Below are 14,000 nucleotides of genomic sequence, written 5' to 3'. Positions count from 1 at the left end.
TGCTTGTTCCTGGACCAAGTGGATGGCGCCTACAACCACTAACGGAACCCAAAGGGAGTCGTGTGCTTTCTAGAGGGAGAGAGGGTTCACATCAGATCGTCTCTCAACTTTCAAGGCGCCACTCACATCCACACCCCTCCAGCATAAGCCCACTCATCCTTCCCTTTTTGAATCCTTACTGTAAACGAAACATTGTTGCTCGGGGTGGCGGGGGTGGGGTGTGTGAGTCCTCTTTCCTCAGACACCCCATGAGCTCTGCAAAGGGAGGATTAACTAGTTGTACATTCTTTTGCACAGAACAAGGACATGTAATAGGCAGGAAACAAATATTTGATCGCTTGATTCCGTTCTGTTCCAATGTGCTCGAAGTACTTCTCCAGAATTATCTAATTAATCCTAACTTGATGAGAAGAAAGGCATATTGGATCTGCACAGACGGGAGCCAAGTCCTGGCACCCTCTGCAGTGTGAATGAGCAAGGGGTGTTCTCGCCGGCTTCGCAACAGTGCCTCTCTTTGGCCGGCACTCAATTTTGTGAACTAATGGCTTAGCACACAGAAAATTAGCATTTTACATAAACCGAAAACTAACTGCCAACCAAGTCTTCATGGCGTTGTTAACCAACAGTAAACCCTACTCTGAGTGATATTTCCCCTAATTAAGTGGACTGAGAAGTGGTCCCCAGTCCCCAGAAGGAGGGTGGGGGGGGAACCACCATCTCCCCTGTGATCAGATAAACCCACATGGAAAGAATTAGATCCGGTGCAACTCAGAGCCTACTACTCTCGTTACGAGCGGCTACAACTGACATTTTCAAAGAGTATTAGCTAGACACCTCCCTTCTTGGCAAATTCTGCTCTTCTCCTTTTTTCCACATCAAGGGTTCTTGGGGACCATACTGATAATAATCAGCCTCCACAGTCACAGCATCTTCGTTTAACGTAGCAACATGCTTTCACACCTACCTACCCACTTGACGCTTGAAGTCACCCCAAAACAGGTGGGCAAGATAGACTGTCTCCCTCTACATAAGCCCAAGGAATCAGAGTGGCTGGCCCAAAGTCACAACGGATGACAGCGGCAGGGGGACCACAACTCAGCCTCGGCTCCTCCGCGTTCTTCCACCGCACGGATGACGGCCGAGGCAGGCAAGGTAATTTCTCTGGACGACAGCGCCCTCGGGTTCCCAAGAAGAGACTGGGCATCCCTGAGGAAAACACTGTCGTTTCAAATCCTTAGTCTTCGCGGATGCGTTTCGCCATGTTGAAGGCAAGTTTCCATCCAAAGTGGTTGACTGGGAGCCAACCGTGGTCTAATCTTTGTCCCTGCTGTCAGCGTGACATATGAGGGAAATATGAATAAAGTGACAGGATGAAAACAAAGCTCGTGGCTGGTGTGAGATACACAGACAGGGTGTTAGCCCCACACTCACTGCAATTGGGTCAAGTTAACACCTCTTTTTTCCCCTACATATGCAGTGTGGAAAAGCTATTTATAAAATGTTTCTAAATATTTAGGACCAAATAAATCAATATTGTTGGGAAACACGTACTCTGACCAGAACGCATTTCCTTGCCCTGGTGCCGTGTGGATAACAGAACCGAGAATGTCAGGATGCTCCAAGACCAGGAACAAAGCAGAGGCTGGCTGGGCACTTCTGCCCGGCCGGCCGGCCCAGGCCCGCTCTCAGTCTGCGCGCCAGCTGGGGACCAGCATGAACAGCACAAGGACCGACGCACCCAAGAGCGGCCTTGTGAACAGTACTTAGGACCAGTGCAACAGCAGTAGCCTTTCAGAAATTACCTGACTCTGCAGTTCACTTTGCTGCTTCAGGCGGAGATTTTCAGGTGTATCTGCCACCGTGGTGAAGGACTGCTTTGGGTAGTGTCTGCGGAGAAAAAATTTTAAAAGACTATAATTAAAATCTTAGGACACTAAACAAGGCTTTACCGTCCATTGTTTCATTCTTCCCTTCTGTCTCAATGGAAGAGGTGTCTCTCCTCTTTGCTTCTCCTGGAGCCCAAGCCCTCCTCCATTCTCAAGACCCCCGATGACCCAGTTATCCCCAGAGTCCCCCAAAACGTCCCCCTGGGCCTCTCTATTCTATTAGCTACTTCCCACCAGTACCCAAGCATCCTCAAGGCTCCCCGACCGCTATCCCTCCCTCCACCCACAAACTCCAGCATGAGGTCCTACGGTCTCCTCGCCGTCAGCTAAACTTCCTTCCAGAGAGGCCTAGACTGCCTCTGCTCATCTCTTCCAACTCTCTCCTCCGCCCTGGGAACATTCTAGTTGTTTCCAGACGTTTCTACGGTTACAGTCACAATGGCATCCATGTGGCACAGAGGACCCAACAGACATGTCTTGGTCTTCCTCTCGCTTAGCTCCTCCTGCATCTTGAAATGTCCTCTTCTTGTTTCTGTGTCCCCACGCCCTCCTGGCCTGGCCTCTCCCTTTCTAGCTGTTCCTTCTCTGTCTCCCGTAGGCTCCTCTCTGCCCCTCCTCCTTCGGGGTCCTAACATAGGCTTTCTTCTCTTCTCAGGGTACAGCTGGGGGATGACCTGGGGGCTCTCATTCATTCTTACCGCTTTAGGGACCTGCCACATGCATGCTGACTGTTCCCAAATCCACACCTCTAGCCCAGCCTTCCCTCCTGAATTTCAGATCCACTGCCACTTCCACGTGTGTACACCCAAGCTCACTACAAATCCAAGCAGCTTGAAACCCAACTGTCTGTCATCCTACCACGATCCCAAAATGATTTCTCGCCCATGTTCTCCGTCATTTATTAGTGCCCAGCTGCCCACCCCAGAAACCTGAGAGTAAGCCCGACTCTGCACACATCCAATCAATCCCTCACCAGGTCTACTGATTCCATCTCCTAAGCAGGGCTCGGTTATATTTACTTCTCTTCGTCTCCACAGTTAAGTTTTTTTGTTTGTTTGTTTGTTTTGCTTTTTAGGGCCACATGTGCAGCATATGGAAGTTCCCAGGCTAGGGGTCAAACCGGAGCTACAGCTGTCAGCCTACACCACAGCCATAGCAACGGAGGATCCCAGCCGCATCTACAACCTACACCACAGCCCATGGCAACACTTGATCATTAACCCACTGAGTGAGGCCAGGGATCAAACCAGCGTCCTCATGCATGCTAGTTGGGTTTGTTACCACAGAGCCACAACGGGAACTCCCCACATTTATCTTTTAGATAAATACAACACGTGCCAGTCTTGCCTTTCAAATCCAACTCAACAAAGCAAACTTTCTAAAATGCCAATCTGATCATGTGATGCCTCTGGGCAAAACCTTCTGTGGCTTTCCCCACTGGTCTGAGAAAACTCCAGCCATTCCCCAGGCCCCATGATCAGCCGTCTGCGAACTTCTCACTCCCAACCCGAGCTCTGGCCGTGCAGTCACCCTTCTCTTTCCCACCTCTTCCTCCACAGGCTGATCCCCAGCCTGCAACACCCCCACCTTCTCTGGCTCACTCCTCTTTACCTCGTAGGTCTTAACTGAGATTCCATTTCCGCCAGGAAGCATTCCTGGTCTCTCACATGTGTCCTGGAAGGCACTTTCTGTCCCATTACAATCTTCACCGCATTCACTTGCATGTTTCCATTGGCATGTGTCTGTCTCAAAGTACAAGCCAAGTTCTGTGGCGGCAAGAACAGGCTATCCTGTGCCCTGTCAGAGCACATTCGGCACCTACCAGGGTCTGGCTCACAGGGGAGGAGAGAGAGGGCCACACAACCACAGCACACGTCAAGGCCTCCCCACACAGATGTGAACACACAGGCCCTGCTGGTGGTAAAGGGAGGGGATCTTCCCCTATGTGTGGCCAAGGACACCAGCGAGTGCCCCTGCCCTTCGCCCTCCTCCCCATGCCTGGCTGGCACAGAGGGTGCAGCTCTAGCTGCTGATATTCTATCACACAGAAGCTCTGAGCGTGGAGCTCAGAGCTGTCCCTCAGAGAGGCCCCTCCCCGCTTCCTTCTCCCTGGCCCCCCTTTCTGGTGATGTGCACCCTCTGTCTCTTCCTGTGGTTTCTCAAAAGACCTCTAAGACTCACTATTTCACCATAATTTTCTTCGTTTGTTCGTTTGTTTGTTTTTGTCGTTTTAGGGTCACAGCCATGGCATATGGAGGTTCCCAGGCTAGGAGTCAATTCAGAGCTGCAGCTGCTGGCCTACACCAGAGCCACAGCAACGCCAGATCCAAGCCAGGTCTGTGACCTATGCCACAGATCCTTAACCCTCTGAGCAAGGCCAGGGATTGAACTTGCATCCTCATGGATGCTAGTCAGATTCGTTTCCGCTGAGCTACGACAGAAACTCCAATTTCGCCGTAATTCTCTTGCCTTCTTAGAAAAGATGCAAACCTAATTGAAATGCTTTCATGATAACTTAGGGTCATCTAAGCAGACATTATTAGATCATGATACAAGGTGCTGGTGCTGTCAAAGTTTACAGCGGTCACGGTGCCGAAATCGTGGAAGCTCCCTGTACACTCATGTCTGCCGGTCTGGCAAGAGATCATCTCTCACACGTAACACTTGGCCTTGCACGGCCCTCTTCTCCTCTGGTTTCTTTCTCCCAACCCAGACTAAGAAACCAGAGAGCAGTCAAGTTTAGCGAGATGTTGGTAAAAACTAGAGGTACTGATTCAAGTGAGGAAACCATGACAAGCAAGGTCTCCCCCCTCCTCATCCTAAGTCAGAGACTTTGTGTCCGCCACAGCCTTTAGGGGCTACTTCTTTCTTTCTCTCTTTTTTTAAATGTATTGACATACAGTTGACTCACAACATTATATGACTTCAAAGTGTACAACATAGTGACTCAACATGTTTGTAGATTACTTGGGGGCTGCTTCTGAACTCTGCTCCAGGCAGGTGAGGCTGGCTGGACAGCTTCAGTGCGCGGCATAAAATTCACAACTCACAGCTCAAAGCTCAGGAAGCTGAACTTCCCTGGACTCTAACATGTAGCCACTATGTATGTACTGCTATACTTTAAAGCTAAAATAACAACTCAGCACATGTTTTTCAAAATATATTCTATGGAATAAAGGTTCACAGAGATTTTCAGGAGTCCCATAGTGTTTCATTCAAAAAATATGTATGTATGTACTCTAATAACTTTCAAAACTGCAATTAAAATCTACTCTCAAGTGTGTTACAGACACTTTAACCTGTTGGGACCATACTATACTAACTTGCAGGTTAACTCAGTTTAGTGGCAGACTCTGAGGGGACAACTTTCTCCTGCCATTTATGTTTAATTCAAAATTATGTTTAAAATTTATGACCCAGCAATCCCACTCTTGGGCATATATCCAGACAAAGCTTTCCTTGAAAAAGACACATGCACCCGTATGTTCACTGCAGCACTATTCACAATAACCAAGACATGGAAACAATCTAAATGTCCATCAACAGATGATTGGATTAAGAAGATGTGGTATATATATACAGTGGAATACTACTCAGCCATAAAAAAGAACAAAATAATGCCATGTGCAGCAACATGGATGGAACTAGAGACTCTCATACTAAGTGAAGTAAGTCAGAAAGAGAAAGACAAATACCATATGATATCGCTTAGATCTGGAATCTAATATACGGCACAAATGAACCTTTCTACAGAAAAGAAAATCATTGACTTGGAAAACAGACTTCTGCTTGCCAAGAGGGAGGGGGAGGCATGGGATGGACTGGGAATATGGGGTTACTAGATGCAAACTATTGCCTTTGGAATGGATAAGCAATGAGATCCTGCTGTGTAGCACTGGGAACTCTATCTAGTCACTTATGATGGAGCATGATAAAGTGACAGAAAGAATGTATATATGTATGTGTGACTGGATCACCTTGCTGTACAGTAGAAAACTGACAGAACACTGCAAACCAGCTTTAATGGAAAAAATAAAAATCACTTTTTAAATATTATATTTAAAATTTAAGATTACATTTTATTTAAACTTAAATTAACATGGTCACTATGCTTTACAGCAGAAACAAACCCAACACTGTAAATCAACTGTACTTTAATAAAAATTAAAAATTTATTCTCCAAGTCCATGATTTTCTTTCCAGTGGAAAGGTTCATTTGTGTTGTATATTAGATACCAGCTATGAGTGATATCATACGGTATTTGCCTTTCTCTTTCTGACTTACTTCACTCAATTAAACAAAATTTTCAAGTAAACAGAATTTTAAAATTAAGCACAATTTTTAATTAAACACCATCCTGAGGTGGAAAAATAAACTGTTGGTTGGGAGAAGATGTTCACTCTATGGCTTCTCTGTAGGTACATGAATTTCTTCCATACTAGGAAAAAATAATTTCTGCTTGGATACCAACAAAACCTCACTTGCCACTCATACCTCTCATTTTGAAGTTATTGTTTCATAAAAATAATCTGATTAGTCTCACTATCTGACTTTACAATGAGAAAAGGTGATAGATTTGAACTTGTAAAATACATGCATATAAACAAAACACCCCTTAATAAGTTTGATATTGGCAACCCACACTAAGTTCTCTTCGGAACAAGGTTTTATACTGAAAGGAACAACAAATTGAAAAGCTTCTGCTGTTTTCCATTTCTTTCTTTTTTTTTTTTTTTTTTCTTTTTTTCCAGAGGACAGACTCTGCTCACCTAATGGCCAAAGAAACAAACTTACTGATATGTTGTGAAATTATAGTGAGGACTATAAACAGACTGCAATGCTCTGCACTTTTACCAATATCCTTCCCAATCCTAAAACTTAATGATTTTGTAATAATGGCTGGCATAACTTTCTCTAAAGATGCATAACAAGATGAAACTATCCCAATTTCTGATCCAGAAAAAAAAATGCAATTTAGTATTAACAACCAAAATAAAAAATGCTGAGGAAAGTGAAATTCGCATCTGAAACTACGAGGAATGGTGAGTACCATAATGGATTAAAACCTAAGGCTTTGGGGACCGAAGTTATCTTCAGAGCTAGCAAAATTCAAGTGAATAAGGTCTTAGGAAAAGTGCCGAACAATCAAGGGAGAGTGGAATGGTCTCATGGGTTGGAACCGTGAGATGCACAAGCAGTAAGTGTAATTACGGAGATGGCAGCACACACTACTTATATTAAAAACAATTACAGCATCTAAAGAAACCTAATTAATTTTGCCAAACTGGACACCTCTGAAAAAATCCTGGATTTCTCAACATCATGTCCCTGTAGCAATGTCCACCTAAACTAATCTGACGACAGTCTGCTCTCAGGTCATAGTCTCGACACTCACCCACGGCCCCACCCATAAGAAAACAAAAAAGAAAGCCAGACCCAGAAATAAACTGAGGGCTCAGCGGTCCCTCGAGAGATCACAGGAACAGAAAAGCAAAGCACTTTAAAACTAACGGATGGTACTATACAGTTAATTGTTGCCCTTCCCAAATACTGCATTTAAGTGGTTGTAGAAAGTCTTCGAGATAAATATCTTGAAAAGCTTAATGAAAGGTGACTGCTTCACTAGGTCAAGAGAAAGAATGACATTTTTCCTTCTCCAAATCAGGCGTCAGAAGACATGGAGGCATGAAACATGGATGTTCAAAGGGAGTTAGGAAAAAAGTAGAAAATAATAATCATACTGCAAAAGAAGGGATAGATGAATTGGTACATTAGTAAATTTCCTGGATAATAAAATATAATCATGGAAATATAAAAAAATAACACATTGGGGGCTGGTGGAAAGATGTGAAGAATATCGTGAAATGTTTAAGCACCATGAACAGAAGCCTCTTAGCTGAAGTACACAGGAATTGGGTGAAGTGTATGTGCCAAGATTAGGCTGACAGCTGCAACAAATCCAGATTTCCATGAAATGCTACATTAAAAATAAGTAAAATGAGAAAGAATCAATATAATAACAGAAGACCACAACTGAAACAGCAAAGTCAGGCCATAGACAGAGACTTCCCAATTTTTTCATCTCTGTGAGATCCAGCTGATAAGAGGATTGGAAAAGTTATACAGAAACTAGAGACCAGAGCTGGGCAGAGTGAGGAAAGCAGTGTCAGAAGCAAATGGCAACCTCCACGGAAAGAGTGATGAGAAAAAACACTACCACAGAAAGGCAAGAGTCCAGGACCGCTCACTTTTTATCCAGAGCCTGGGGTATGACAGCATTGGAGCCAAAAGGGTTTGGACCTGGCTCTTCGACCTGCTGTGTGCCTTTGGGCAGGTTCCTTAATTTCTCTGACCTCAATCTCCTCATGTGCTAATAAAACTTCTTAGGCTTGTTGCAAAATGAACACCTATAAAGCATTTCAAACAATGTCTGGTTCACAGTAGGCACTCAGTAAAACATCTATTATTCCTGTCATTAAAACAAAATATTAACAAAACATATTATAGTAATTATTAATATAATATTAATAAGAAAATATTATTATCACCATTACTTTTACTACTACTTTCTCTTTGCTTTACTGCAAAGTGGCTTCACCTCTGCATCTCATTGCCTTCATCTATATAACAAGGATGAAATACTCCAAGCTCTCTCACAAGCTTCTTGCTAGAAACACATGAAAGAGCCCTATAAATGGAAAAGCACTATAAATGTGAGATAGGAGTAAACCATGTATGCATATAAAGCTAAGTCATTATGAATTTATTTATTGTAGTAATACAATGGTTTTCAACCACTGTCCCTGGAGGACATTTGACGACAGGTAACATCGGAGACAGCTTTTGTTTGCCACAACTGGGGAAGGCGGTAGGTGAGGGGACAGATGCACTTGCATGGAGGAAGCAGAGGCCAGGGATGCTGCTAAGCCTCCTGCAATGCACAGGAAAGCCCCCTTCCTCCCACCCCAACAAAGACTTAGCCAAAATAGCACTGAGGTTGGGAAACCCTAAAGAAATATCATATCTCTATCATTATAAGAGGTCACTCATTTTAACACTTCTAGCTGTTTCCAACCAATCTCTAACCTTTTTTTTTCTTCTCATTCATTCTCACCTATCTGGCAAAATCTAATGGGCTGCCATCTCCCCTAATCCTGTGCCACCATGTGCCTCAATTACTCCTGTCTGAGTCTCCTCCCTCACCAGCACTCACCTACCCCTGCCAGGTTTTTGTTTTCCTGACCACTGTTATAGCTCTACTCAAACCAGAAAATCTGAGAGCAGAATTCAGGTGTCAGAAGCATTTTTTTTTTTTTTACAGCTGCACCTGCAGCATAGGTAAGTTCCCAGGCTAGGAGTCGAATCGGAGCTGCAGCTGAAGCCTGCATTACAGCCACAACAACACTGGATCCAAGACACATCTGCAACCGACACTGCAGCCTGCAGCAAGGCCAGATCCTTAACCCCATAAGCAAAGCCAGGGATCCAACCCACATCCTCAGGGAGACTATGTCGGGTTCTTAACCTGTTGAACCACAATGGAAACTCCTGAGTATTTCTTATTATATCATTATTTCCTGATGGGCCATGTGCAGAAAGTAAATACAGCAGGCCCAATGCTGTGTGTGTGTGTGTGTGTGTGTGTGTGTGTGTGTGTGTGTGTTTGTATTAAAGGCCAGCTTTCAAGGACTGCCCTTGGCTGCGGTCTAAGAACTCAGATTTTGGGAGGGTTCCTGCCACCACTAGGTGATAAGGGTGGAGCACTGTGCCTAAGCTGTCTGTACAAACAATACAGTTGGTACAGAACACTCACTTCCCTTCTGGGAATCTGGAATCTGGGTACATGCCAGGCAGAGGGGCCTCTGTAAACAGCCCCAGGTAAAAACCCTGGGAGCTGAGTCTCTATAGAGCATGACTGGTTGGCAACATCTGACACAACTCATTGCTGGGGGAACTGTGTCCCAGGTCACTTTCTGGGAGAGGACTCTGGAAGCCTGCACCTGCTTTCCTCTGGACTCTGCCCATACACCTTTTCCCCCTGCGGATTTTGCTTTGTGTCTTTTCACTGTAATAAATCACAGCCCCAAGTATGGCTCTGTGCTGAGTCCTGGGAGAGCCCCCAGAAAACGGTCAAACCTAGGGGTGATCTTGGGGACCTTAGGCCCACTTTTGCCTAAAAACTTATAGTTCATGAAAGAAGTCTAGTAACATTTTTAATACACATCTCCCTTAAGAAAATGCAACTTTATCTCTTAAGAACATTTAAAACGCAAAAGTTCTGACTTCACATTATGAAACCAGCTCTCCAGCTCTCCCTTTCTAAGTAAGGTGAGGGCCTGATGATTTTCTTTGGACCACTTTTTTTAATGTTCTGATTTTAACCAACAAGTAACTTTACCCAAGGGCCAAGATCACAAGGCACTGGATAGTGGGGAGATGATAGAAGGTTTGAATGTGATTTTAAGTATTTCTCTCAAATCTAAGCAACTCTGTTTTGTAGTAACAATGATTGCTTCAAATCATTCAAAATTACCTTTAAAGAATGAAAAATAAAACATTTTTAAATAACCAGACCCTGAGAGGGATTACTACCATCAGGTCTTCTATGAAGCTACTTATTTTTTATGCGTTTTTTTTTAATTTTTATTACAGTTGATTTACAATGTTCTGTCAATTTCTGCTATACAGCAAAGTAACCCATATGTATAAAATATTTTCCTTACATTATCCTCCATCATATTCCATCACAAATGATTAGATATAGTTCCCTGTGCTATACTGTAGGATCTCATGGCTTACCCTCTCCAAATGCAATAGTTTGCATCTACTAAGCCCAAACTCCCCATCCATCCCACTCCCTCCCCCTCCCTCTTGGCAAGCACAAGTCTGTTCTCCATGTCCATGAGTTTGTTTGTTTTTTTCTGTAGATAGGTTCTTTTGCGCCATATGTTAGATTCCAGATGTAAGTAATATCATACGGTATTTGTCTTTATAAAGCTACTCATAAGGGATGCACTTCAGCAAGAAATAACTTCAGAAGGGCAAGCTAAAATCCAGAAGGGAATGGAGAGAAAATAAAATGGTAAATGCAGTGCACATGCATACACATAGACACACATACAAACACACAACTCTGTGTGGAACAAGACAAAGCTAAAATTCCGGACAATAAGATGAGAAGGTAGGATGAGAATGAAGCATCCAAGGTTCTTCTAGCCTTCATTAGAAAAATTAAGACATTACTGAATTTTAAACTGTGCTTAAACAAATGTGATAAATTCTAAGGGTAACCACAAAGAACGGAAATGTAGCGCACAAATTTAAATCCCATAGAAGAGAAAAATCAAAATGTTTAAAGGTACCCAAACTCTAACTCAATAAAATCTGAAAAGGAAAGAGAATAGAAAGAAAAAGAAGTATAGAATAAACAAGACAAACAGAAATTCAACAGTTGGGAGAAACAATTCAATAATCTGCTGGGTTAAACCTGCTGGCTAAAAGATTGCTATATAATCATAGTTTTAACTTCACTATAGAGTAGCTATATTAAAATGAGGCAAAATGCACTTTAAAAAGAAAGGTATTACTAAGCACAGAGACATTACACAGTGACGAGGGCTCATTCACCAAAAAAAAAGCATCACCTTAAATGAAATTTCTTTTTTCACCTTTTTGCCATTTCTTGGGCCGCTCCCATGGCATATGGAGGTTTCCAGGCTAGGGGTCGAAATGGAGCTGTAGCCACCAGCCTACGCCAGAGCCACAGCAACGCGGGGATCCGAGCCACCTCTGCGACCTACACCACAGCTCACGGCAATGTCGGATCCTTAACCCCTTGAGCAAGGCCAGGAATTGAACCTGCAACCTCATGGTTCCTAGTTGGATTCGTTAACCACTGCACTACAACAGGAACTCCTTAAATGAAATTTTTTTAAAATATGTGTGAGTATATATGGAGAGAGAGAGAGGCAGTGTGGACATGCATATAAAACTGACATCATAGGAAACCTGCATATTCACCAGCACAGTCAGAGATTTCAACACACCCCTCCCATTTACTGCCAGGTCAAGAAATTAGATACAAAATCAGTAAATATATCAAATATGTGAAATATAGAATTTGTGGCAATAACACTAGTAATGTCAGGCAGGGGCAGAATTCAGCCCACCTAAAACCAGTACATCACGGTGCCCACCAATTCAAAAAAGGTCTCAGAGCCAGCCCAGCCATGAACCACTGTCAGGACTCTCCAGTGTGACCAAGGACCGCCTCCAAGGCAGGAAGAAGCAAGATGCCAACATGTGCCATATGGAATGACAGCAGAATCATAAAAAGAAAGGAAAACTGTCTCTGTTGTAAGATCAACCCATTCTACGTAGATCCTGCCCTATCAGACAGCTTCCCGGAGGACGCCTGTGTTAGAGCCCAGATTTGGTGAGAAAAGGCAACAGCATGAAACTGAGGTGGGACAGAGAGGCAGGACGGGGAGGAGGAGAGAGGAAGACAGAGACTCTAACCCACCCTTGGATCTGCCATCACGCCCTACACATGAGAAACAACTGCTAACACTCCACTGACCTCCAGGAAGAAAAAGCACCAACCAGGAGGGGCCCAAGGAGCTGCATATTCTGCAGAAAGAGGTTGCTGATGGCCAAAGGGGAAGAGGGACAAATGCAGCACAAGCCAGGGCCAGCTCTGAAGACTGGTTCAAACCAGACCTACTCCCTAAGGAACAGGGGACCCCAGGAACTGTGAGATGGAGCAGCTTCAGACAGAAATATGAACTGGTGCATCTACAGCCACATTGTCCTGTGTTCTCCCCAAACTAAGATGCTAACAGATTTGTTTAAGGAAGACCTCCTCCACTGCCTAGAAAGTCTGCACTGCAGCCAGCTCCACGAGGCTGCGCCTTCTTTTGTAAATGCTTTCACTGCACGAGCACGCTTTGGTCAGACGTGTCCAGGGGTTCCTCTTGCCATTTTCTTTTCCGCCTTTCCCAAATCCAGAGGGCCTGAACGCCCAAAGCCAAGCACTGGCTTTCTTTACTTGGTTCTTTAAGAGCAAAGCATGGAGGCATTCACATTCCTAGTCTCCATTTATACTTCTTTCCCAAAAGAGCATCTTAAAGTTCACATTCATTGAACTTCCCCTTTGGCCATCAGCAACCTCTTTCTGCAGAAATACTGGAAGGATTTTGTTTCTTCATTTAAGAATCATAATGGAAAATGGCACATTAGGTAAGAGAAGGAGAAGACCTGGATGTTTTTTCCCTTGAATACAAGTTCCCAGGAGGACCTATCTCATGAAGCAGCAGGTTAAGGATCCAGTGCTGTCACTGCAGCAGCTTGGGTTGCTGCTATGGTGTGGGTTCAATCACTGGCCGGGAAACTTCCACATGCCATGGGTGCAAAAAAAAAAAAAAAGTTCCCAGGAAATTTAATAACTATTAATAATTTTCCAAAAAAAATAATCCCACTCTGGTTATCTTTTCAGATGTGTTAAATTGTATAAATTAAGAAATTCTCATATCAAATGTCTTAAGGCTTAAATGATAACAAGAGTAAATGAACAATTCTACAGTATTTCTACTGATATTCCAGCTTGAGTGCTGCCAGGGGAATTAACATTTAATGGGTAGAGGCAGTTTAAGATAACATCTTTTTTACATGTTGGGGTCAATCTGGGCATTTTCTACCTAATAGAAACCCTTAAGTAAAAATGTGTTCATGTGTGATTAACACCATTCAGCATCAGCTAAAGACATATTATAATTTTACTCATGATATTCTTCCAGTATCTTCGAGTTTAACACGCTTCTTTCTTACTATGTCATTGATGTGATGTCTATTCATGAATTTCCCTCCACAGCCATCGCCTCGTACTTAATTCTACCACTAATCGTCTTCCCTGTAGCACCTCCATAAACAACTCACATATAATGCCACTGGTTGCAAAACATCAATTTTTATGATTTAAAAAAAAAAAAGATGGTGAATTAGAGCAAGTAAATGGGGAAGGCTCTGCAGAAAGAAGGCTTACGAGAGCCGCTGGTAGATCACATAAAAGCGAAAAATGGATTATGATAATGTAGGCCTCCTGTACATGCAACACA

The 14,000-nt window shown here is 43.6% G+C and overlaps 1 protein-coding gene across 1 annotated transcript in view; it reads right to left on the bottom strand.

The window, feature by feature from the left end:
• The window catches only part of NEBL (nebulette), a 355,791-nt gene that overhangs the window by 225,656 nt on the left and 116,135 nt on the right, over positions 1–14,000 (bottom strand). The window contains exon 3 of the mRNA XM_003357763.5: positions 1,803–1,887. Coding sequence (XP_003357811.1) covers positions 1,803–1,887 — 85 coding nt within the window. The remainder of the gene's footprint in view (positions 1–1,802; positions 1,888–14,000) is intronic.

This window comes from Sus scrofa, chromosome 10 (genome assembly GCF_054392235.1).
Source record: "Sus scrofa isolate SSC_HxYL_T2T_F1_AM1 chromosome 10, Sscrofa_HxYL_maternal_Yorkshire_Landrace_v2.0, whole genome shotgun sequence".
NCBI lineage: Eukaryota > Metazoa > Chordata > Mammalia > Artiodactyla > Suidae > Sus > Sus scrofa.
Note: the sequence above shows the minus strand (reverse complement) of the source record. Positions and strands in the feature narration are given on the sequence as shown.